Here is a 26050-nt window from a genome sequence, read left to right on the forward strand (position 1 = left end):
CACGTGGTTTGTTGTGAGACGAGATCCCTGGCTGCTATCAGGTCAGGCCACGAGTCAAACTGCTGCGAAAATCTTTTGCGGTAAGAAGCCATGTACATCTGCGTTCTGCCAGCTCATGCATCCAACACCTGTTGCTTTGCCTAATTGAAGTCCAACTGAAGCGCTTATCTCTGGGTATGCATGTGCTTTTCAGGAGATATAAGCTTTCACACATGAACTACTGTATGTGTGAAAATTAACACCGTTTAGAAAGAGACTTGAACGACTCAACACGTTACTGCCATGTTTCCAAAAATCTCTCAGCCAGTGGAATCGGCTTTGTGTTGCATAATTTGCATGCAAAGAAAAGCCATCAAGTCCAATCAGGGAGGCTGTAACTCCTTTATTCAACTTAATCAAAAATAACAGTCAATATTCAAAGGAAAAGAAAAGCAACACTTAAAATCAAAAGTATTGAAAACAATGTCTTGTTTGCTTGACCTCAAGCATGAACTCAAGTGATAAAATCTTTACAATGCTGAGGTGAATTTTTTTTGGGAAGCAGTTTATGCAAATAATAATAAAAGAATGTTTTAATCACCAGGCATTCAAAAAAAAAAAGAGCATGCTTAGTGAGTGCCAGTGGCGATGTTGATATGAACCCGGGTGCAGTCAAACACTCTTTCAGATCAGCACTGAAGCATACACAATTAAGAGAGGTGCCAAAAAGAAAGAAAAAAGTCAAAGGGAGGATATGTGATGGGGGCGTAAGGGTACATGAATATGATCGCATTAGTCAATCTGTTCAGTATAAATTTTTCTTTGGCTCATCTGTTTATGTCTAGACCTGTTTTTTTGTGTGTGTTTGTATTGCACCAGTTGCTGTACCTCAGTTATAGCAGATGTAAAGCTTAAACTGACAGTTTGTTTTATCAATCGAGATGGTTGCGTCCCACGATGCGACATAAGAGAGAAAGGCAGCAGTGTAGCTGCAGTTACTCTGCTAGCTGCTATTTTCTAATTGAGTTTCTTCTCATTGACCATATGCAGCATTAAACTGTTAAAAAAGTTACAGCAAATTAGGAACTTTTGAATTTTTTTTGTATAAATTTTGGAAAAGTTTTTTGAAAATAAAAGAATAAAACATTCTTTTCTGTTCTCTGCTGTACTGCAAATACACTGAATATATTCCAAATAGAATTCAGTTTTGTAGGAAACTGTGTACCTTTGCACCCCTGCTACATAAAGTAAAAATACCATTTAATGAACTTGTCCATGTAATAAATCAAAATGGTGCACACATAAAAGAATGAACCCAGAACAGTGGTGCAACGTTCACAGATTAAAAAAATAGAACTCATAAATTAATAAGTGAATGAGGCCATACATGCAGTAGATTGCTATCAGCTGCTGCACGGTCAGCATATACAGGAGGGTAAGCAAGGTGAGACTACGTGGATAGGCGTCAGAAAGCACTTTCATAAACAGCAACATACAGAAACAGACGAGGGAGTATGTTTTTACGTTTATTCAAAGGTAATATGATGTGTTGTGTTTACGAGCGATAAAGCAAAATCCTTTCAGCACAGTCCTGGCCAACCAAGCTGGCGTACTGCTGCACCTCCATCTCGTCGCTGGAGCCCTTGCGTTTGCGGGAGTAGGCTGCATAGGGCATGACAGTCCGTCTGTATAGCACCAGAGCTCTGCCCAAATCCCTCACGGCCCGAGCATCTCCTAGACGAAAACAGGCACATATGAGAACCAGTGTAGACACATCAAGCACTATAAACAATGTCCTTATTTTCCCTCGCTCATTTGAGTTAACCTCTGAGTGTCTTGGCAGAAATTCACCATTATTCCGAGAAAGTGTTGGAGGAGCAGAAAACATTCCCCCCCTTCAGTTTTAATTCCTCTGTGCCCTAAACCTGGGGTCACAGTGGTGCGTGAGCAGGCTAGTTAGCAGGCCTTGTTTACAGGGCCTTGCTCCCTGCTGGCTTGCCAAACTCAGCATCTCATTAGGTCCTGTGTCATACATTGCCAGCAGTGTTTTTACAGCTCTGATGGACCAGTAAAACACTACTAATCTCTAAAGTGTATGTGTTCAGAAGCTAAGAATGATTCTCTGGAGAGTCAGATGTGGAAAAAAAGGGTTGAAATACACTGACCCTCACTCTGACACTAAACCTGCCGCCTCCAGGAGTGAGACACTGAGCCAAGCACAGCAGGGAGTACATACTGAGCAAAGCAAAGCCAAATATACTGTACAGAGGTATGACTCTACCTCAGCCTCACTCATAAACTTCCCATTTCAGTCAGAAAATGACTATTTTTTTAATGCACTGGAACATCTACAAGTCTCTTGTGTCAGAAACTACCCAATAAATGTTGCAGTCATTCAAGTAGCACTCTTAAATGCTTTTATTTATCTTCTTAGTCCATTATCACACCATGTAGTCCACTAGTTAAACAATTGCAAAATGCTTATTTTGTCTTCTGAAATGCATATCTCCCCTAAATACTCTGCATATAACAACTGATCCATTAAAAGTGTCCTGCTTGAAGCAATCCTGATCTGGAAACCTAGAGAAAAAAGAAAAAGAAAAAACAACTCTGGAGCAGGTAGCAGAGTGAAGCGCACTCTCCTGTCAGGCACATCAGTCAAAAAGGCCCAAGTAGATGTTGTATTAAGAGAACTAAGGGCTTCACAATTAATCACTCCACTGACATCATCCATGTGGCTCACAGCTGAGCAGCTGGTGAAGAAGATGCGAGCGCACATATCTCTGACTAATTTCTAAAATATTTGCAATACAGCCAAATACAACCTGATCACATCAACAACTGGAGAAAAAATGCAAAGTGAGTCTTTTCTATAAAAGAAATCTTACATTTACAAAAAAGGAAACTCAAAAAGCACTGTAACTGCACCTCGGATGTGTTTAGACATGATAGACTTGTTGAGAGCAATAGTCAACCTCAGCTGCCGTAATCTGTTACAATGTTTCAGGCCTAAACCGCTGCCAAGACAGATGATGGCTTAATCGGCAGAGCAGATTCAAAGGAAAAGTCTAAGATTCAAGCAAAAAGACTCACCAGTGGGACATTTTAAATATTCGCATAACTTCAGATGGATAAACAATAAGTGAAAATCACAAATACGTAGCAAAAATACCACATTAACTGTTTAGGAATTAAAGTCATTTGTTTAAATTCTCCGTCTGTTTATACAGGCTCGTAAGTAATCGGACAATTCATTGATAAGCGGTTTCAAGGCCAGGTGTGGACTGTTGTTATTTCTTTCGGGTCAAATCAAGGTAATAATATGTCTAGAGTTGTTTCTAAGTGCTGGATTTGCATTCTGTGGCTGTTCTGGCTAATGTTCAACATGTGGTCTAATGACTTGTAGAGTGAAGGAGGCCTTCATTAGGGCTGAAAAACAAAACGGGCCTACAGACCCATTTGGCGGATTCCAGAAAAAAAAATGAAGGAATCTACTGGTCAGTGCAGCAAAACCAAAATGTTTAAGGAAAAAATAAAATAAAACAAACATGAAGACCATATGCTCACATTCAATCAATCAATCGACAGCGAGGCAAAGAAATGGAACATTTGTAGAATTTTGAATCTGAACTCTTTCACCCATAAAGATGACATCTGATGACCTCCCTAGCACCCTTAATGAATTTTGGCACGTCATTATATAAGAATAAAATGTTTGACGATCTTTAAAATAGTTTCTGGGTATTTCCATGCAAAGCTGCATGGACAGGGCATCGGGGAAAACAAAACCTGATGCTGTAAGACGCGCGAACAAGCATCAACTGAAGGCACCTGCAGTAAAGGCCTACTTGGTGATGTCCATTTGACTAGCTTCTAGACCTGAACCAAATGAATTGCATCCAATTATTAAATATAATCCTGTTATTTACAATTAATGTAACATTAATATGTTAAGTTACCAGATTGTTTCTGTATTTTGTAGAACCTCTTAACAGCAACTACGTCCATCAGATGTTTCCTGTAGTTGCTCGAGTAGCGAGTCAATCTATCTACAACTTTGGCATCTAACTTGCACACAAACTACCTGAAAAACAAGCCAAAGGAAAGAAGAGAGCTGTTAGAAGCATAAAGCCCTGAGGCTTTATCACCATAAAGATATTCTCATACTTCAGCTAGAATTTTCCACACAGTTGATTCATGTTTTATTTATTAGCCTCGTTTCGCTGCTCAGTAATGCCCTAACTACTGTGTTTTCCACCCTTCTCGAGAAACTGCTGAGTCACATAATTGAAGGAAGGCTGATACTAACTTTTAAATAAAGGATACCAGCTCTAGGTTTTAACACAGCGGGTGGCAAAATTGATTTTAAAAAGATGTAAACATGTTACGCAACTTCCTCACAAACAACATTTTGGGCCGTGAAGGATTATTGTGTCCCAATGGAATCAAAGTGAAAAGATTTAAACATTGATGCTTCTTCGGCTTCCTTCGGGCCATTCACGACGCGCCGCCTCCTCATGTTCTTCATCACGGTGACAGTCCACTTACACTGCAGTTATTACAAAGTTACACTTGTCCAACAGTGTCGCCTCGTGAAGATACTGACGAGTTTACATTAAACAGGAAAACATGGAGAGAAGCACGAAGCTTGAAGATGGCCTATTAAGTGAAACAGTAATACTGAGCAGAGAGTCTCTTTCTCTCTTACTCAAGGCAATCCAAACATCTGCTCCTCACATAAACAACTTTCCTTTTCTTCTTCACTCACTCCTGGCTGCATCAGTGTCTCTTCTCTCTGAGTGGCTCCAGACCCTGTTCCTGTCAGGCCAACCGGACGTTCAGTGACACGCCACTCTGAGGTCACAGCTCCTTCGGGCTGGAGTTCAAATGTCAGGGGGAAGAGGAGTGATGAGGGTCGGATAAGGGAGTGCGAGGGTCAAGGCTGAGGCTACGGGCCTTGACACCCCGCCACGCTTCTCTCTCTTCCCATCCATCTCAAACTTTCGAAACACTTGCTTAACACCGGATGCTGGTCAAAGGCAGGCCATCAGGTTATGACCACGTCTTCTGACCCAATGTTGAAGATCTAAAGGTTGAAAAGGAAAGGGCCAGAAGGGTGTTGTAGTGTGCCAAGAAGACTGCTCTTTGACTGTAAGACCTGGGTTCAAGCCCTTGTGTTAGCAGCTGACCCCGAATCCCTGCCGGTGACCATAAATTTTGTCCATCGCAGGAAGCGAAACAACAATAGGATATCCTTCCATTATAAAGGATATTACCATTATTATTACTACTAATGAAAAGACTTAAATATTCTTTTAAAGCAAAAGAAGGGCTTCCGGGAAGAGAAATTCCTGCATTGCTGGGGGAAAAAAAAAAAAAAAGGCTTCAATCTAAATGGAAACGTGCATTAGTCAGGCTAAGGAGCAGAAAGCCTGCCTAAGAGCAGAGCAAAGTGGCCATGACAGTGAGACAAGATATGAACGTGTGGCATAAGCTAGAAATATCATGTAAATCACAAGAGGCTTGGGGGTAATAGCTGGCTACCATCAGGCTAGAATGCACGCCTCTAGCTAATGTTTTAGCTTCACTTTGTTGCACTGAAAGCAGAGACTATCAGTTTGATGCAAAGCTGTGAATGTGTGTGTCAGAGATGTAACGAAAGGTAAAAAAGAAAAAAAGAGAGAAAAGTACATTGTGAAATACCAGCTGGCACTTTACTTATCACAACGTTGGGTTTGTGTATGCAATGTGTAACTTTGTGCATGTGGGTTAGTGGCTGCCAGGCGCACTTACAGTTCAAGGGGTGACTACTTGGGTCACGTATTTTTGCAAATATTTATACTGCTTAGCGGCCAATGCCCCTACTACTCCCGCTGTTAGGCAAACACGGATTATGAGTGTGTGAGACACAGATATGTGCTGCACACAGTGAGCTTCTGTGTATGTGTGTGTGTACATACATTTTAAGAGCCAACCCGCCCCAGGTCCCGGGGCCCTCAAGATGTCAGCAACAGGCATCAGTGTGAGTCTGATGTGAAGAGAGCTGTGTAAACTTTAGATTAGCTGTCTTTACACACCTCATTAGTACAGCACTGTAACCTGGTCACATTTTACAGTCTAAACACACATCCAGCACACTAACAGTGACCTTTGTCTTGGGGCCGGAGGTTAAGGTTCTGGCTTTCAAGCTATATAGAGAGGTTACACTGTGAGTATGATTATTATTTTGGTGAGACTTGATTTTTAGACTTCTCCACCGACTCTTTAAAGGTATGGAAATAAATCAAGCAACATTATTTTAACCAACTACCAGCACATTCTTCTCAACAAGCGAGCAACACATTATTTTTACCATCTGCTGTTCTAACTTTTTTTTCTGAAAATAATCTTAATATTTGCCATGCTTGTTTCACAAATATTCCATTTTAATTCATCTATGTTTAAAAATGATTTAAAAAAGAAAATTTAATCTTTCTTTAACTTCATCAGTAAGATTTAAAGAGCTATACCTGATTAACAGTTTATATAATTCAGGATTCGGTCGTTTGTCTAATAGTTATGGGTAGCAGTATGGTGGTGGTGATAGGACAGCAAAGGTATTAATAATAATGATAGTAATAATAAAATAAGTAAAAAGATCAAAATAATTAAAAAAGTAAATGCCTGGGACGTCTGTGTATTGGGTTGGCTGTTGCTCAGGAGGTAGAGCGGGTCGCCCAGTTAGAGTAAAAAAGCACTTCATAAGTATAATAATAGTATACTATTATAATACTATTATTATTGGTTTAATAGTAAATGTAATACATGATTATCCTAACCGTTCCATTTACAGACAGGATGTTTTGACCGCATTCTTAAAGTGGACTTAATACGATTTTCCTTATTTCTGTCTTTATACTGTTAAGCTTAAAATAATGAGGTCAGCATGTGTGATGCAAACAGTCCCTATGATGAAAGAGCTGATTGCTCCTCTGTTTTAGTTTTTTCTACTCAAGTCTCCGTGTGATGTCAGTTCAAACATTCTGTCTCCAAGCAGCAACCAACCACAGGAGAGGCGGCTTATAGGCGGGTTTGCTTTAAAGACAAGATTACTGTATAGTAGTGACCGAGAATAATATAATGGTATTGGGAAAAAAGCATAACAGAGCCTTAATAAAGATGGCTGGGGCAATAACATCAAGTTAGTGCTTAGTTGGTGTTAGTTTACCGTCATCGAGAGGAACTGACCTCATTGTTTGACACTAAATGAATAAACCACACTAACTGTAAATAAAGTGAAGGAGAGTTGTAATGGCAAACAGATCTCCATGTGAATAGGCTAAAGTCAAATGTCTTTGAATTGATCAGAGAAATTATATTACTATACATATTTATTTTTGGCAGAATGTGACACCAGTGTTGATGGTGACAAATTCAGTATTCCCAGTATATAAATAAGAGGCTGTGCACTGAACCCTCTGTTATTGACAGTTGACTGCTCAACCATCACACCAGACAAACATAGTTTGGTAATCAGTCTTGCTTTGTGTGAAAGCAGATGAATCAATCAGAGCAGAGAACATGTCACAATCACTGACATACGCACAAATATTTTAGCTTTGTGGCCCAGCAGCTGCCATAAATTGCCACAGCAGATTCCTAAATGATTACAGTGAAGACTTTCCCAACACTTACAAATAAAGACATGCTGCAAATAGTTTCTGTCCAAAAATCTAATCACACAACAAGAACTAGCCAAAGAACTGGGCCACAAACCTCAACTGTGTGACACACTGCTAAAGTGACAATGACAAAATAGGTTGATGTGCTGACTTATTCGTCACTTTGATGTATTTCTAAAGCAGACAGCACTCTCCACACTACTGTTAGTCTGGCTTTTTACAGTTCAGTCACAAAGCTTGGCACCAGACCTGAGAGTGAACCATCAAGACAGCTAGCACTGAAATGTAATGACACTGCGTTTGGACAGCTAGGCCTGAAATAATGCCCAGTCCTGTCCAAGATCAACAGTCCACGCAGGAATCCAGGCACCACAAGAACCACAGACACACAAACATAAACTGTTCACTGTGAATAATGCTAATGCCAAGACCTTGATTTTGTCCTCAGTAATTTGCGCAATACCGAGGACTACTGGGAACAAAACAAAAGGTCAGATCAACCGCTGGCTAAGATGTTAATTGCAGTGTTATAAATTACCTGTCTAGACATTATCATTTAACATTTTAATTGACATTTAAATACTCTTATTTATCCTGAGCGTGTTGTTTTCACTATATAACTGAACGACCAAAGCTAGCAAGTAAATCCTCATTTCCTTAAGAAATGTGTTTCGATTAACTTTCTTTACAGAGTGTGAACTAACTGCTTGGAAACTTTTCCTCATCACACAATCTGATCCGGACTGAGATTCCTTCATCAATTGTGTTGGTTTTCTTCTCCAAGTATGAGGTCACTACAACAAACCCCCGCATCTGTTGTTTAACATTCATATACCGCTCCTTCTCATTCCAACTCTCTATCAATCCATCTTCCATTTTATTACACTTTTCTCTCTCTGGGTGCGAGCATACAGCCACCAGCCCATCATTTCAATTGCCGTCGTTGTAAAAACATTTTTATCACATGTCCCCCATCTCTCCCTCCATCTATTCTTCTATTACTCACTCTCTTTCCCCTCCATGTATCAGTCTCCATCTATCTGACAATCAAATTCATGTCCGCTCACATCTCCTATTACTGTTGATCGGTGGCTCTTTTCTGTCTGGTGCCTGTTTGGTGATGCAGATTAATGGGCCACAGTAAACAGGACATGGCTGGCTCTCTGTACCTTCAACCAGTCATGTTCTTGGAACTGCATTAAGTATGCCAACATTTTAAAATTAAACCGAAGAGGAGAAAAAAACCAAAACAGTCAATCATGTAGTGAGTGTATCAGTGGTACGTATACATAGGTTTATATATACACTGCATACATATTTGCATACAAGTCTGCTCTGGCCATACCAAATGATGAGGAATGAGAAAACCGTAGGATCTGCAAATGCCTCTTTAATTTGTACATATTCTATTAAATTGAATTCAGTTTTTACTGTTTCAGTAATTTTCAATAATCCTGGGGAGGCCAATTCATGTTCAATTTTCTGTTTTAATTTCCAGGTATGCTTTTACTGCAGTGGCAGTGTGTTTAGGATCATTGCAATGCTGGAAAAAATTTAATCTCTTGCCAATTAGATGGCTTTTGGTACTTTTTTGTGCCCATAATTCCATCAGTTTTGAGAAAAATCTCCAACACTGCTGTGTTTCTCCTGCGTCAGGTCTTTGCTGGATTTTTTTCCATATTTTATAAGAACATGACTGTCAGATTCTGCTTTATATCATTCTTAGGTTTGACACTTTTTTTTGGTCTCTACTTGTCCAGTTTCCTCAAATGTTTCAAGGATACACAGGGCATCACAGTGTTGGTGCACAAATACTATTTTAAGCCTGTCAAACAATGATATGTTAGGAATTTTTTACAGATTATTATTATTAAAGAAATGGGAACAAATTACAGCAGGCTGTTAGTGAGAACGTTTCTAAATAGACAATTTAAAATGTCTTCTTTGCCAATTTGTCTACACAAGACCAGGATTGTGTTTCAGGAGTCTGGAGCCTGTTTTATGCTTAAATGATTCACAGGTCAGTGTTCAAAATAAATAAATAAATAAATAAAATGGTCAAGTACAAGGACTGGACTGAAAATGAGTAAAAAAGCAACCATTTTCCAAAGAAAACTATTGCTCAAGACTACTTGGAAGCAAGATATAAAGTCATGATGGGTGGCGTAAGACTTTTCTACAGTGCTGTGTTTATGGAATTGCATGTTAAAAAAATTATGTAGTTTCATACATTAAATCCATGTGATGCCATCAGTCGAGTAGTAGTTTTGTGCAGTAGTACCTAAATCAGGATCCTGGTTCAAACGAGCGTAGCGGGAGTTGTCAAGAAGGGGGATGCATCGCTCTATCGATACCCAGACATAGGTTTCTGGGCACAGGAGGTCAGAAGGCCGGTACTGCCCCTGGTAAAAGAAAGAGAAAAGAAAAAAAAACCGTTAAAACTGCTGTTTAAATTGCCATATATTCATTATGTAGTAAATTATTAACTTGAGGACCTCAGTTTGGTTCTTTGTTGTTTAAAACCATTTTCTAACATTTAGAAACTAAATACTTACAAATATGCTGCAAGCCTGGTAAAAGCCTTTCTACTCTAGTGTTAGTGACGCTTTAGAATCAAACGGTTTGACAAGTTGTAAACTGACCCCAGGGTCAAGATGAGGGTTGAGACCTGGATCAAACCCCTCTCTGTTAAGGGTCTTTGTTTGAGCTGTGTGTCTCCATGTCATGAGTGTTACACTGTCTGAACGCTTAGCAGGAAATGTAAACACGTCAGCACTGTAATGTGTGCTTGTGAAATGGGTACGAGTCTGTATCTGACCAAACATTTTGGATGGAAAGAAAACTAAGCTTAACAAAAACAGCTGCAAGGCAAAGAGGGGGTAAAAAATGAGCGAGGGGTTGAATGAACAGAAAGAGATGCCATTATCAGGGAACTGTGTTCCATCACATGGCTCCAAACAAATACAAACTGCAGAGAAAGCTCTGTAAACAAGGCCTGCAAAAGGCCTGGTGCATTGCCTCAACACCCACACCAATATTTACAGTTTATGTGACATTAAACCGTAGGACAAAGAGTCCAGGATTTCAGGAATGCAATTTTTAAACACAAGAAGGTCAAAATGTTCTAAATGATAAAAACACTGTTGTCATCAAAACATCGGAATAAGAAAGACAAAGGAAATAGCATCGCTGGATCATACTGTTATACAAACTGACCACGAACCATCTGGCATTGCACATGGATGAAAAATACACTGGCTGCTTTCACATGCAAGATAGGACGCTATGTGAAAGAACTAGTTTTATGGCTTTGAAAATGAAAACAGAAGAATCTGTGGAATACAAAGACAGTTGTATTTTCCAACTAAAGCGGGGTCCTCGTCTATGGCCATCCCATAGCAAAAATGTATCTCTAAAAATCATACAATCACTCCAAAAGTCAACCAAGTTGTAAGGAGGGAAAAAAAAATAAGGAATTCACAATGAAGCAAAAGCCTTCAGCCTGCTCCAAGTGCTCCTGCTAACAGACAGATGAAGGTGGAATGCTCTGCATCCGGAGCTGCAGTGGATGCACGCAATCGTCGGCCACATCCCAACAACCTACAGCCTCCTGCAACTGTCAGCACAGCTAGCTTGACACTCTCACACTCTGCCACACCTCTATAGACTCCTTCAACACCGCACTGACACACACCTCTACATGCAGAACACACACCTGGCTAACAGCGGAAACACAACAATATGCACATATTTCCCCACTTAAGCCTTCTGCACCCAGAAACCAGAAGCTCATATTTAAGGAACAGAAACAACTGTTTTTGTGTGTCAGTGTGTGTCTTTGCAATAGAAATAAAGTGAACTTGATTTATACAGGTCTACTTTTTGTGTTTATAATTGTAAATGATAAATCCAGCCTTTGCTGTAGACCTTAAAAAAGAGAGAACTGTCTGAGCAAAATGAGACACAGAGCCTGGTCATGGCACAAAGACAATTCCTCAGTTCTTCCCCTGAAAAGGAGAAACGATGAAGAGTATGAAAGGACACAGCTATTAGTGGTCTGGACGGTGGAGAGAGAAATAATAAAGAAGCGAGGTGATGGCAAACTGGGCTTTGCTTTTCTATCTGTCAGCTTCTTTTCTTTCTTTTTTTAATAAATTGAACTGAATGTGAATACTGAGTTCACCACTGACTTTCATCATCCTCCCTCATATTTTCTCTCTTCCCAGGTTGACTAGAAGGCCATGTAATGCATAGATACCCTTGCAGCTTCCTTGGCTCGTCCTTCGTTTTCTGTCTTTTGCATCAGCTTGCTCACATTATCCATATCTTTATCTATAAGCAGATACTAGAATCCAGTAATGGCTCCCTGCTATGTAGATTCTTGAGAGCGTTACCACCAATCTAATAACAGGAAGTGAAATGGCCTACAACAAATCCATGCTCCTGAGTGGCTCTTAGCTCACTAAGTGGCCTAAAGAGGCCACAGGAAGTGATAGTGTAAATGGCAAGAAAGTCATGCGATAAGGTTTGTCTGTATATATATGTATATACTTTTGCTCGGCAAATTGCCAGGTAGGCCTGAATAAGACGTTTCAGCCGAAAATAAATGTTTTCAGGTTAAGTCACCCTCTTTTCAGAACCTGCTCCCTCCATTGTAGCTGCTTAAAACTTCCCACACAAACCAATCTGTCACCATCCCTCCATCCTTCACTCCTTTCCGTGCTTGCATGTCCAGGCAGAAAGGAGGTGATGCAGATGACTGACAATCTCTGAAAGGCTCATTTGGAAACAGAGATGAGGGATCAGGGAAAAAAAATAGTGAGGAAGGGGAGGGGGGGGGCGCATAGAAACTTCAGCAGACAGACTTGGCTGCAATCTGAGGTGTGAAAAATGAGAGGCGTTAGGAGGGTGAAAGGGAGGGGCGAAAGAAAATTAGGTGCAGATGAAGCAAAAGGATGGTATTTAATGTTTTTGAGATGTTTTTGAGCAGTCTGGGTGCCAGCATGGAGGGGCCCAGCTCTGAGAGAGAATGTCTGAAGCCAGAGAAGAAGCAGAAAGTCAGGGAAAGAAATATAAATGGGTAGATCAAGATGAAAAACAAAAACTAAACAAGGAGATGAGTGGACAAACTAAGAGGTGCGTCCAGTAATAATGTGACGACGACGAGGGAGAACCTCAACAAAATGTAAACTGTACAAGTGAGAAAGGGCTCTGAGTCATTTTAATCTGTTGTTTTGCACTGTGTTTGTTAATGAATGTGTAGAGGTCACTGTTTATACGAAAGCAATCTACTACAGCACAGCATTCCCAGTGAACCCAAACTTTAACAAGCAGGAGAGGACAATTACTCAACCTCATTTGAATAACAAGCTGCCCCAGTGTAAACTATTATGCAGCTTCAATCATCTAAACTAAATAAACACATATCTCCACAGGGCCTGACATACAATTACACAATACTCTGCAGAACTATTATCATCCCCAGCCCATCAATGATACAGCATCGCTCACTCTTTTGAGGCCACACAACTGCATGCACACAGATTTGTGTGTTTCTGTCAGAGTCACTGAGTCCATAATAAAGTTCACTAACCTTGTTCCTTCCCTTAATTGTGCACACTCCTGTCTCACACACCTCGAGGTAGAGAGCAATGCCCCAGGCCTGTACCAATGATTTATATGAAAAGCAATTAATCAGAGCCATAAATGGAGTGCTTCGCCGCAGCCAAGGAATCCTCATGAAAATCTACACCTCTTTTGCCTCCTGTTTCTTTTCCTCCTCCCAGTCTGACTAGGAAATCAGACAAATGAGTTTGGTATGTGCTGAGCTGAGACCAGCTTCATCAAACAAAAGACCGTCAAACAGGAGTTTCTTTCTTCACCTTTTTTCCTCTCCCGCCAGGGTGTCACAAATTGTAAAAGCAGCTTTAATCAATTAAACACAAATTTGAAGCACTGATTGTAGCTCATTAACCTTTTAACATTGGAGACCAGCTCAGTGTCTACAAATACATTTTATAGGGCTCTGGCAGTTTTATGCAGCTAGAAAAAGGGAAATGTGTTTGTGAGGAATCAAAAACGTAAAGATACGATCACATGTTGCATCAGAGAGAGAGTTTTGAGGATGAGATCATTTGGTGATTTGTAGCCACACAGCAGTGTCATGGTTCAAAGCGATCCCCTTTCAGGCTTGCCAGACCAAAAGACAGGAGGTGGACTTAGTGTCATGGTAAGAGGGTTTCCCTGTCTCCATCTGCATTACTTTACACCCACATCTGCAGCTAATTTCCTGCTCATATCTACAGCTGAATTTTTACACACCCCTACCCCTGCTGAGGTATCACTGTATGTTTGCGTTTGCACGAGTCAGACACTGTGCACAGTGTCTGCATGCGGTTTCAAAGAGACTTTTCTTGTTAAAACAACTGATACAGCCAACCCAGGAAAGAACATCAAGTTATAAAGTAATCAGTTGGTTAACTGAACACCTACCTCAGTATGAGACAGAGCGGCTCCAAAAGTGTGATGTAAGAGTGCTCATAGAATAGATGAGGTCACTAATGTTAGACTTTAGTCTGTCTGGCACTGGCAAGAGATATATTATCCAAAGATAACATACAATACAAAAGCACCCTGTTTTATATAATATATTAGGTCAAGCATGAACACAATAGTGAATGGGATATTATGCTGGGATTACATATTGGTCAAGCACTCTCAGAAAGAAATGGGCATTAAACCCAAGCAGACAAATATGGTCAAGAAGTCACATTTCTCTGCAGCTGGCCGTCACCCAGGACAAGCCTGAACTCGTGCGGAACAAGCCTGAACTTGGAGTACGTACAAAGAAGCAGTGTGACCCAAAGCCAGGCAAACCTAACCTAGCCTGGCAGAGGCCAGCCTCTGACCCAGGGTCACTCTCAACCAATTTTACTCAAAAACCAATAAACAGAGGTCCTGAAGCCCACAACGACTCTACTCTCCCCCAAAATGCGGCCCTCAGAATACATCCCTCTCTGTGGTCCTCCGACTGTTGACATGCATATATTGTGCCCAGAGGAGGAGGCGGCATGGCTGGGGAGCTCTACCTGCTGATGGACACACATAAACAGCACGACCCACAGAAACACACACGCAGCTAGAAAAATAGCAAGCAAAACTAAGCAGGCTGAATGAACAGCACCACTGAAAGACATGTCCAAACAGGCCGTGCTTTAGAATAGTGGCCCATGCGATCATACTTTCAACATGACCTACATATGCATTTGTGCCTGTTGAGGTGTGTGTGAGGGCCCAGAGAAATGAGGCTGCATTACGGGAGGTTTACGCCAACTGCTGCTGTTTAAACACTCAGGGGCCCGCCGAGGCCTCTTCACCCTACTCAACACATTACCACAGGACAGCCTTCAAATAAAGCATCCAGACTGGTAAGTCTCCCCTGTGGGCCCCTGGACAACCCCCACCAATCCCTTCCACCCAAGTCAATTCTGGCCCAGCACTCCCTTTGCCTGGCTTGTGCGTCACGGCTCCACGGATGACAGGTTAATGAGGAAAAAATATTTTTACAGGATCACATTTCAACCAAACCCTGAGAACCAATGGCAGCGCTTTTATGGGCATCAGCTCTCAGACTGGGCACTTTTATCTCTTCATCTTCTCGGGTCTTTACGGGCAGGCGAACTCTTATGAATGTCTGACACAGACCACAGGTTACCGACTTGCAGTCAGATCCGCAGCCCTTAATCTCCGTCTTAAAACCCCACCTCAGATTTCTAACTGCAAGGCCTCCGCCCACACTATAAGTCTGCGTTTCTAACTGCATTTATGAAAGCAGCCCATTCTGTCGAGTAGGGCTTATCAAAGATCTGAATGTGGTCTCTTGCCAAGAAAAAAACAAACAAACAAAAAACAGACTTTCAGACAAAGCGGCGCAGCTGCACCAGGTTTTGAAAATAAATAGAGGTGAGGTGAAGTTAATGGTAAGGCAAACACCTCAGGTTGGCAGCTAGAGGGCTCTGGATCTGCTCAGCATGACACCATCTCCAAACTCTCATTTTTGCCCTTATGACCTTCAGACCTCCCCTTTGCTTATACTCTCTCTGCAACCCGCCCTCTCCCAACTCTGTCCTTCCACCAGCAGTAACACTGAATCTTCTAACCTAACCTCCCTGAACTCTGCTCCCTCAGTCTCTCACCCTGTCAGCGCTGACAGGGTGAGAGACTGTCAGCGACGGTTCAACATAAACACCAGCAGTGGCTGGACCAAGCCCGTGCTCTAACCTGTTAACGATTTGTTAAAAACACAAAGTGTGGCAGGACAGAAGAGAGAGGATGAAGCATAAAAGAGAAGAGAAATTATCAAAACTTTAAACGAATGTTTCTGCTGAGAGGTGCGCTGTTGGTGGTCTCCTGTCAAGCTAAATCAAACAACAATGTTTCTGTCAGAAAGGCTCCAATTTAAAAAAGAAAAAAAAATTCGGGGGAAAAGGGGGAGAAGTGGAAGGCAGCAAAACGGCTAAGCTTTAGCTTATAAACTTCACAGACAGGGTGAAAATGGACCCTGTTGGATTTGATCTTATTTTGATGGGCACGGGGCTTTTTTAACTTGAGGATTGCTGGAAGGTAATGCTCCTGGTTTAGTAGAATAACAGCTTTTACGAACCAAGAGAATATTGCTTCTTCTGAGAAAAAGAACACAGGCAGACATGAAAGAGAGGGCTAAACACATAAAACTATTACAGTAAATGCATGAGAAAGACCAATCCACGCCGCACCACGCCGAACAGTAAGTTTATACCACCTCATCATGACTTACTGCACAGTCGCACACAGATGACAATTTGAGAAATGAGAACTTCACCACTGCGAGAGTAGATATCACTTCTGCCTGTAATAACATTAGACTAAAAGAGCAAAAACGTGTTGCCATGTTTTCATCTGAATGGAATCAGTTGAAAGTTTCTTCAATCTGATCTCTTTACTCTATCAATCTTTCATCCCGACCAGCATGGCGGCTGTTTCCCCTCCTTTTTTTGTTAAGAAATGTTGAAAGAAGGACAGAAACAAAAAGAATGAAAGAAAGAGAAAAAGGGGGGCGTGGCGCTGTTCTGGGCTACAGCATTAGACGACAGTTGAACATAAACACTGTTGTTCACTGTAAACCGTTTCAATGCTACTCATCAAAACCTACCAAAGCGGGATAATGTTTATGCCAGGAGCTCAACAATAATAAACAGGAATACGTAAGAAAGCGATGCCCTCATCAACAAATCTGACGCTGCCTTAAAACGAAGCCGTGTACTGTAGCACGCGCGCACCGGAGGGGTGGGGGGGTGGGATGAGGGCTACTGTAGGGAAACACCCACCCTGAGATGCCTCAAATTCACTCACCGTCACTTTTAATCTACCAAGACGCTCAACAAGTGACACACAAAATGTCAGGTCACACACGTACGCATAGCATAGTGTCTGATTGGGCCCCTTGAGTGAAAATAACACACATGCAGAGTCCTGATAGCTGCGGCTCGCTTGGAGGCTTTTAGCATGTCGTAACCTGCCACTGCATACCTGAAGAGGGGATGAGAGTGTTCGAGAGATTTACATTAATATACTTCTTCTGTAATGACTTAATACAGATTATTCCATTTTTACTTTTTGGGGACAGCTATTTCTATGATTTGATTTCTATGAAAATCTACAAACAGATGACTGCGTACTGCTTTTCAAACCATTTGTATGCAGGTGAAAGTTAGCTTCTGTGTTGATACCAGAGCTGGGAGTCACTTTGTCATGTCTAATTGATGTCCTGAAAGCTAAGCTGATGCAGCAGGTGACAGAAAAGCCTGCAGGCACGCACTGATTAAGGCAAACGCTGCACCCAGAAACCAACATCAAATTTGTTCATTGCACGTATCCAGACATACTCTTGCACACAGTGGCTGACACCTGGATGGATTTATTTCAGGTCCACTGAATTCAAAAGCTTTGGTCATGTGAAAAACCCAAAAAAAAAAAAAAAAAAAAAACAACCCAAAAACTTCTGGCTGCTGCTGTAGGAGTGACCGTCTCTCTGACAGTGTTTGTTGTTTGTTTGAGGAGGAGCTGGCTTTGAAAAGGAAAACAGAGGTGCAGCTGCTGCGAAAGGGCTCTTTAAAAGTCGGTGAAGTACCGCCGGGAAAACGAATAATGCTTTTCATCTCGCCTCCTTTTCTCATTTGGCACACATTTTGTCACTCCTTTCTTTCTCTCCATCTGTCCTCTTCCTCCCTCTTTTCACTTATTTTCACTCACTCACACTCTTTCTCGTTCTCTGTGGAAAATTTAATGGCTTCCTGGGCTCAGAGTGAGACATTCTTTCACTGTGAACAATAATAACAAGAATAAGAGGCACTTCATACAACTCTCTCGTTCCCTCGCCAAGCGGGTATAACTGGGTGTGTATTCTGTAGGGCTGAGTGTGTGTCTGTATATAAGCATGTACACCACACTTGAAAAGCATTTGAAATATTAAGACCAGGTACTAGATTGGTTAAGCCAAGTGGGTGAGCGCTTCATTTGTTATCATCAAAGTCTGCTTATTCAGTACTCAAAAGTAACTTGCACAGACAAGTGCTCAGGCATATACACACTTCTGGAAAAGAAAAATGGAAAAAAAACACTACAGTGCAGAATGGATCGACTCTTTGTTCAGATGAAGCTCGAAAATAAAAAGTGAAAAGATATCAAATGAAAGTTAATGAAATCTTGCAAGCAGCTGAAGCTGGATTGAAGAGAAAGGAATAAAACGCTGCAAGAAGAAGCTGAGCTGGTTTGCACATTAAGGATTTTATTTATGGTTTTAGCAGATAATTGGACGGTCACAGTCAAACTCAAGTGCTTAGGAAAAGCTGTATATTGTCTGTGAGAATCTGCAAAATGCATGCTTCCAGTGACAAGTTTGTCTTTTGTTTTTTTTTTGTTAGTAAATGTGACTTTGCTCTCCTGTCATCAGACACACTGACAACACTGGATGGAATCAGTGGAATATAATCAGTCCATCTAAAGCCGTGAAAGCAAGATAATTCAAATGAATGTTAGCGTTAACACACGAGAAGCATTGTGAAAGAAGAACAGTGGCAGAAGGGCCAAGACCTTTGGTCTCATTTAGCCTCCAACAGCTTCACCTTCTGCTCTCTACAGCTTGACATCACAGGGCCATGCAGGGCCAAAGAACCAGGGACAGGAGCCAGGGGCAGGATGTCACGTCAAACCCTGAACCCACCAGCCAAACCAGCAAGACTCTGTGGGACGCTCAGTCCCAGCTTTGAGAACAAAGGAGAGGGTCTGACACTGGCCAGGCAACCCTCTGTTCCTGGCTGGACTCCAAGTCTTCAAGGACCCTTTAAGGCTACTCTGCAGGACCATGCCCAGTCTCAGGCACTGTTAAGAGTTTTCAAACCATTTCGCATGCAGCGTTTCCTTTGCAGAGATGTGACCTGGTTAAAAAAACTCTCCTGCAAAATTGAAACCTGCAGAACAGTAAAGTTTGTAGCCTGACAGCCAAGTCCATTAGAGTGATGAAGAATGAGGGTAAAAGACAGGTATCGCTAACAGATCACAAAAAAGAGCCACATGGGGCTCTTCTGCCCGCCTTCAGTGGCTCCCTGTGGCTTAAAAACACCCTTGATGACTGAGTTACTGTTACTAAATCTTTGCCTTAACTATATGTGGCCCACTCGTGCTTAGGTGGGTAATCACCCTCCAAAGACCCATTCTGAAGCAGGAAAAATGGTGGAACTTTTCCAGTTTTTTGGTAAAAATAACATTTTTAAACTAATTTTAGTCCAATACTTTAATAGCAATACCAAAGAATCAATTAAATAAATAGCTTCCTGCAAAATAGTCACATGCGTTAAAAGATTTAAACTACTTACAACTATTAATAATGTCAATGGGCTAATATGAGCCTCAAATATGTTTTGAGTCTCCATACAGATGTTTTTGCTTAAAAAAAAATGTCTCTTTTGATATTCGAGGTTTCCAGCCCCTTGTGTAAAAGTATACAGCAAAAAAAAAAATTCTCACAGTGCAATATAAACAATACAGTCCTACTCCTCAGGAAAATGGGAGTATGGCGTCAACAAGTGTGAAATTTAATACAGAAGAAACTGGTTTTACAATATTTTAACACTCGTCTCAGTGACCTGCCTTAGTAGAGCCTTTTATGCTTGCACTAACACTCTGATTATGTCATCATTACCACATGCAGACAGTACTCAAGGTGGGAAATGCTTAGATCTCTTAGATTATTCGGTACATAGTAAAACAAAAAACAACAAACATTAAGATCATGAATCATATATCACCTCAAAAAGCTCAGATTCTGGGTGTGAAAAACAACAACTCAGCATAAAACATGACAAAGGCCCAAATGGAGGGGCAGAAAAACTAAAGGAAAAGTCACAGTAAGTAATGGGAACAGAGGCTTTCTAGAAAAAGTGGCAAGGATGAAAAGAAGGGAGAGAAAGGTGTGCAAAATAGAGAGAGGAAGTTGTGTTCATGGGGCGTGAGTGGTGTCCAGCACAGTTCAGGAGCTGGTGTGTTTTTCTTTAAAGAAGCCGAGAGGCAGCGCTGAGATCCAGAAACCAGTAAACCTTCAACACATAAACAGCGTAGATACTGCCCCATCTAAGTGACAATTCCACAGCATCTCTGTGCATTATTGAATTACTGAGGCTCATATGCAAATCAGACAACACAAGACAGCGTGCATGTGCTCAGAGTACATTTGAATGTGTCTGTGTTCCTGTGGGATCGGGAAAGCCCAAAGGTGGGAACCGGGCAACCTTCTCACCCTCGTTCTGTGTTCCTCCCCAAGGGTAAAATAGGACCGAGTGGGGAGTTTGTGAACAACACGCTGCAGTGGCAAACACACAAGAGCAGATATGGGGGGCTGGGGGTAGTAAATACCAGAGCCAGGAGGAGTTAGGTGCTGTGGTAACAGAGTTCACAGACAAACACTGTGATCAAGATTCAACACACAGACACACACACACACACACACACACACACAAATAGAGCAGACACACTCATGTGTTCCATATACAGAGTCCCAAACTGAGAATTTGGACAAAGCACTATCCAAAGCAAGATGTAAATGCATAAAAAAGATGTGGCACGTTGCCATAATCCCCAACAAGACATCAGTCTCCCATGGGCAAGAACAAGCTCTGGGAACATCTGAATGAAATGACAGTGAAATAGAGGAATTAGCAGATGAATGAGAAAAAGAGAGAAAGAATGGGAAAAACTTAGCTAAACTAAAGCACTTGGAAAGACTCCTTTCTTTCATCATCCTCCTAAGCTATAGATATTTCAGTGGTTTCTGGTGTGAACCGAGGTTATGTTTGTCAGTCCTGGCTCCTCTGTGTATCCACATTTATTATTTGTGTCAGTTTCTACAGCAGGTAAACTGCAGTGTAAGAATATGCAGATATCTGTGGATGCGTCCTGAACTCTTCTCACTGCTGAGTTATGGCTGCTGTCACCAGTGTAACCTCTCGCTAAACCTTTAATGTCTTCAGCAGCCTTATCCTCTCTTACTTCCCTGGATGTCCTCACTATCACTTTGTTTCCCTCACATGCTCTATTCACTCCATCAAATATACTGACTGTGTATGAATAAACTTTAACAGGAGCATTTGAGTATATACTCATGCTTGTGTTATAATCAAACCATCACTGATAAATGTTGCTAATCCAGATAAACTTATGGTGAATGAATTCCAAATTGTAATTTAGACTGTAATGTTAATTAAGGCAGGTGCTGGGATTTTATATAAAGAGATCTACAGGGCCCTTTGTGATTATATTATAAAGCTATAAATATTATGCAGCAAAAGAAAAACTATATTAGTACTTAATATTGGTATCTTACAAACAAAAGACATTACAGCATGTTGGTCACTGGCCTGAGACATGATGGGCAAGAGAGACAAAACTGAAAGAGTATAGAACAGAGATCTGATCTGAGATCTAAAAGGCCCAAGAAAGGAGAGCGAAGAGGTACATTTGAATTACAAGATGGCAAATCTCCAGCATACCAGTGTCGTAACAGGCCTCTTGCTGTTGTACCAAAATGTTAAAATATAAAAGCATTTATATCAGAGTATAAAACACTTAAAGTCATTGATATGTGAAATCCAGTTTACAAAACCTCAACAACGTAGGACCCCAGTGCCGAAATTCAAATATATTGTCAATATAAAGTGTGATAACCATGATAAATGTGCTGTACGTGTGAGATAATGCGTACCTTATACCGCATCTTGGGGCAGGAGTGAATGTAAAAGCCCAGGTAGTAGTAGGACAGCTTGGGAGACTGTTTCTGCAGCTGCTTGGTAAAAGCGATCTCCCTGTGGCAGGAAACACACAAATGCACCTTGTCAGAGAGCTAAGTGTAAGGAAAAGGCTTCATGCTTGAAACACCACATACTGTATTCAAGCAGCATACAGTGTCACTGCGTCTTAAACAGATGGCTCGATCCGACATCACTTTCCTCATAGCTGGAGTTTGTGCACCACAGGGCACCAATTTCAATTTCCCATGTAGAAAAATCATGGTTGCAATTTACACAGTTATTTTATTGTCAGGTTAATTCGATTATTTACTGCAGTGTTTACTCTTCTGAAAAATATGAACCCTGATGATGAGCTGATTCGGAGTTTCGCACAGTTTTAACTGCATATGCAGGGATGCTGCATCAGAAAAGTATCAATTTTTAATAACAAAGCAACAATAAAGGAATTAATAAAACATTCAAATTGATACATCAGAAAATACACCAACTAATTTAAAATGTGTTTTCACTTACAAGTTAGTCCATCAGCAGCATATAAATGGCACTTGCTGCTATGTCTAGAGCAGTGCCTAAGCTGAGGAAGTAAACACCCACACTCAAAAAGGCAGGGTTTTTTTCGCCTTCTTTTTGGTTTCATGTCATTACACAAAAACAATTGCCTTCTCTCTATCAGCCCTGAGCCCTGAAGCAGAGAAGGTGCTGAAAAAGGAGGAAGAGAGTGTGTAAAATAAAGATTTAGAACGTGGAGGATTTATACACCTTCTCCAAATACAGTAAATGTCTCGCCTGCTTTATTTTTCCCCCAATAGCTTCTTCCTTAATTGCATCCTTTTACTGAAAGCCTATTTTCTCCTTTCTCTCGGCCGTTTCCTTCACTATTCCATAACTAAATTCCAGCTCCTCTTTTTTTTACCCCCCTATCCTTTTTGTTTCACTCTTCCTTCCACTTCTGTGTTTCACCCGCTTAAATGAAGTGGGAGAATTCCCATTCTTACAAGACTTAACAGACAGAGAAAGAGGCCTTAAAATAAAATAGATGCACTGAAAAATAAGACATGGGACAAAGCAAGCCAAGCAAGGGAGGTGGGGGGGGGGGGGAGACAGGGGGAGAGAGAGGGAACAGGAGGAGAATATAAAAGAGGAGGGTCAAGAAAGAGAAAGGGATGGAGAAGAGAGGCAGCAAGAGAGAGGTGCTAGAAGGTCACCCGCTTGCTGCCAGGTTCCTGGGTTCCCATCCCCTCACCACAAAAGGGCCCGGCAGGCCTGAATCAGGGAAGAAGGGGGGGGTCAAGAGAGGCGAGGGGCCCATTCACAAAAAGCCATAGGCCCCCTTCACTTGAGGCCTTCACACCCCCCACCTCCACCCCCATGGCAGCAGCTTGAGTCCGCCATTATCCCCTCTTCAGCCATCTGACACTCCAGCACAAGCCAATTATCAAGCCCTCTGCTCCTGCACAGCTTCCCTCATACTGATGTGCATACGCAAGCACACGGTTCATAATAATGCATGCTATGAGATGCTTTTTGCAGCTTTGCATGCACGTGGAAACATTTCGTTACCTAATCTTACAAGAACTGTGTTGAGCTTCTAGTGATGGGAAGCACACAGATACTTATTTTATTGTGTCAGCATTTATGAGTAATCTATACAATATATATGTGGTTAAAACTGGGGCCACTGCAGGAATTTTTGCCATTCAAGTCCATGTTGATTGGACTCAAATGGCAATTTTTGCAATTTTGTTGCAAAATACTGCAAACATATTATGTTTAAGTATTTTAAAAGTGGATATTTTAGTTATCTAGAATTATTTTTTTTAATTTTTACTTTTCATAGGCTATGTGCGCATTCAACTACAAGACTGTTTACAGAAAAATATAAACACTGAATCAGATTAAGCCTGATTAAGAAATACAATATATTTTGGTTTGAGATCATTGACGACAACATAATCAGGACATCCTCGTAAGAGAGATCCAGGTTTAACACCAGCTGTGTTCCCTGTACACAGTGCTTCAGGCACCTCATTATGCGCCTCTTTTCTTCCCCTCTTCCTTCTGTCCTCGGGGGCCTGTGGCAGAAGGAGCAGCACTCTTATGAGAAATTTCTCAACATCTCCCTCTCCTGTTTCTCCTGCTGAATCGCACATACAAGCATACTGACACAGCTAAATAGCGCGCACAGTGCTGTACTTGTTTTAGTATTGTTGTAATGCCTGACGTCCAGGCGTATCTTATTTCAGCTCTGACATTATCTAAACGCTACACGTGATTTGTAAAATGATAAGTGAGTAAATACACAAATCAGGACTCCCAAAGAGGTAATGGTGTAAAATTCCAGAACTTTCCATGAACTCTTGTTACTAAAAAAATAGAAAAAGAAAGGAAAATTACCAACACTTTTTTTTAACGTACAATTTTTTTTTTTTTTTTTAAAGACTAGAATGAACTTGATTGTGGCTGAAAAGTTAAGTTTCCAATCCAACTGGGCCTGCTGTAGGAACGCCATCTAATGTAATGAATATATGCATCACAAGACCAGAGAGGGGGTGAGAGGGCCACATGCATTCTGTACAGCAAGTTTTGAACAGAGTCAGCCGGTCCAAGCAGACTAGGGAGTGTCCAAGACCTGATCAAAGACCGTTCTCTGGTGTCTGTAAACACGTGGGAGGATTTCAGTCCCGCTGGCTCCCTTCTCCAAGGCCTCCTCCACACGTCGAGCACTCTGTATACAATAATAAGTGATGGAGGGGTGGGCTGTGTGCTTAGGATGACCGAGGTGTTCCCTCTATATGAGAAAAGTCTGATCCTGTGCGCGACTGCACATAAACGCTCACAACTCCCATTTTAACACCTGTGCACACCAACTTTAAAGCGAAGATCACCCGGTCCCTCGCATATGTGCAGAGAAATTTTTAAAAGCCTTTCTCGCATTACTGGGTTAACAGGAAAACGCCAGATATGTGCACCTATAGAGTATGCGTGAGTTCTCTTATTTCAACCTGGGAGAGAGAACTGTCATCAGCTGAACCGCAAAACAGAGCACTGCCTCAACCAATCAAGTGTGAAGAAAGAGGTATTTTTCCCTGACCTAGAGTACTGTGGCACTTATAGTATACAGTTCTAAAGATAAAATGTGGGAGGAGCCAAATAGACCAAGAGTCAGGGGGAGAGAGAGAGGTTAAGAGGAGGGCAAACATGAGAGGAAGGAAAGTGAGAAAGCATCAAAGACAGAACAAAGACATTAGGGAAGAAAGAATGAAAGGAATAAGAGACAAAGCAACTTCTTTCTTAAAAGGAGCCGCATGTTGCATTTCGTAATCATTGCTGTGGTCGTTTAAGACCAACTGTAACGCACTCTATGGTGCTGCCGTGAGTAATGTGCGCACCGGTGAGGTTTTATTACGCCAAGCCCTTTAAAAACACCACTGGCATCATGTCCCAGTGGCTTACTTCTGTCTTCACAGCAGTTTTTCACGTAAACAGCAAACACATTGTGTTTGAGTCCTGACAACAAACCTGAGAGCAGAGTAGGAGCCCAGAGACAGTGAGTTAAAGTCGGGATGGTAGTACAAGTAGACGGAGGACACACAGGTAGGCAGGATATCAATCACCCCCACTGCCACAATACGTCCATCCAGCCAGTACTGCTGGTGGAAGGAGCCGTAGCCCACCTCAGGCCCATCTGGAGCATATTCTGCCTGGGGTAAAGCAAACAGAGTGAAAAGTTTAAGAGAAAATAGTCACTGGTCAGAACAATAGCAGTACTCTAGTGCACAGTATAGTTTGCATGTAAAAATATATAAATCGCAGAGGAACGAGAATGTGGTATTTAATAGCGCTCGTTTACTTTCTTGCACTGATCCACTTTCTTTTCTGCACACTCACACCTGTATGATGTTGTATTACAGACCGTGCTTCTCCCTGCCAGGCCTCACGCATTATGTGTGGGGGTGTACAGTAGCCTCACGTTCGGCCTGCTAATGGCTCCCAAATGTGGAGTGAAAGCAGGAGCAGAGTTGGGCTGTTGGGGGGGGGGGGCCACAGAAACACTCCGGGAGAGGATTTTAA

General features: G+C 41.6%; 1 protein-coding gene across 4 annotated transcripts in view; it reads right to left on the bottom strand.

The window, feature by feature from the left end:
- Positions 1-362: 362 nt before the first annotated feature.
- The window catches only part of ate1 (arginyltransferase 1), a 51780-nt gene continuing 26092 nt past the window's right edge, over positions 363-26050 (bottom strand). For all 4 annotated transcript variants that reach the window (XM_084947930.1, XM_084947928.1, XM_084947932.1 and 1 more), the window contains 4 exons: positions 25499-25680; positions 21934-22033; positions 9922-10042; positions 363-1713 (listed from right to left, as the gene is read on the bottom strand). In XM_084947930.1, coding sequence (XP_084804056.1) covers positions 1535-1713; positions 9922-10042; positions 21934-22033; positions 25499-25680 — 582 coding nt within the window. In that variant the 3' untranslated portion in view covers positions 363-1534. The remainder of the gene's footprint in view (positions 1714-9921; positions 10043-21933; positions 22034-25498; positions 25681-26050) is intronic.

This window comes from Perissodus microlepis, chromosome 13 (assembly GCF_051167445.1).
Source record: "Perissodus microlepis isolate ML-2025 ecotype Zambia chromosome 13, ASM5116744v1, whole genome shotgun sequence".
Taxonomy (NCBI): domain Eukaryota; kingdom Metazoa; phylum Chordata; class Actinopteri; order Cichliformes; family Cichlidae; genus Perissodus; species Perissodus microlepis.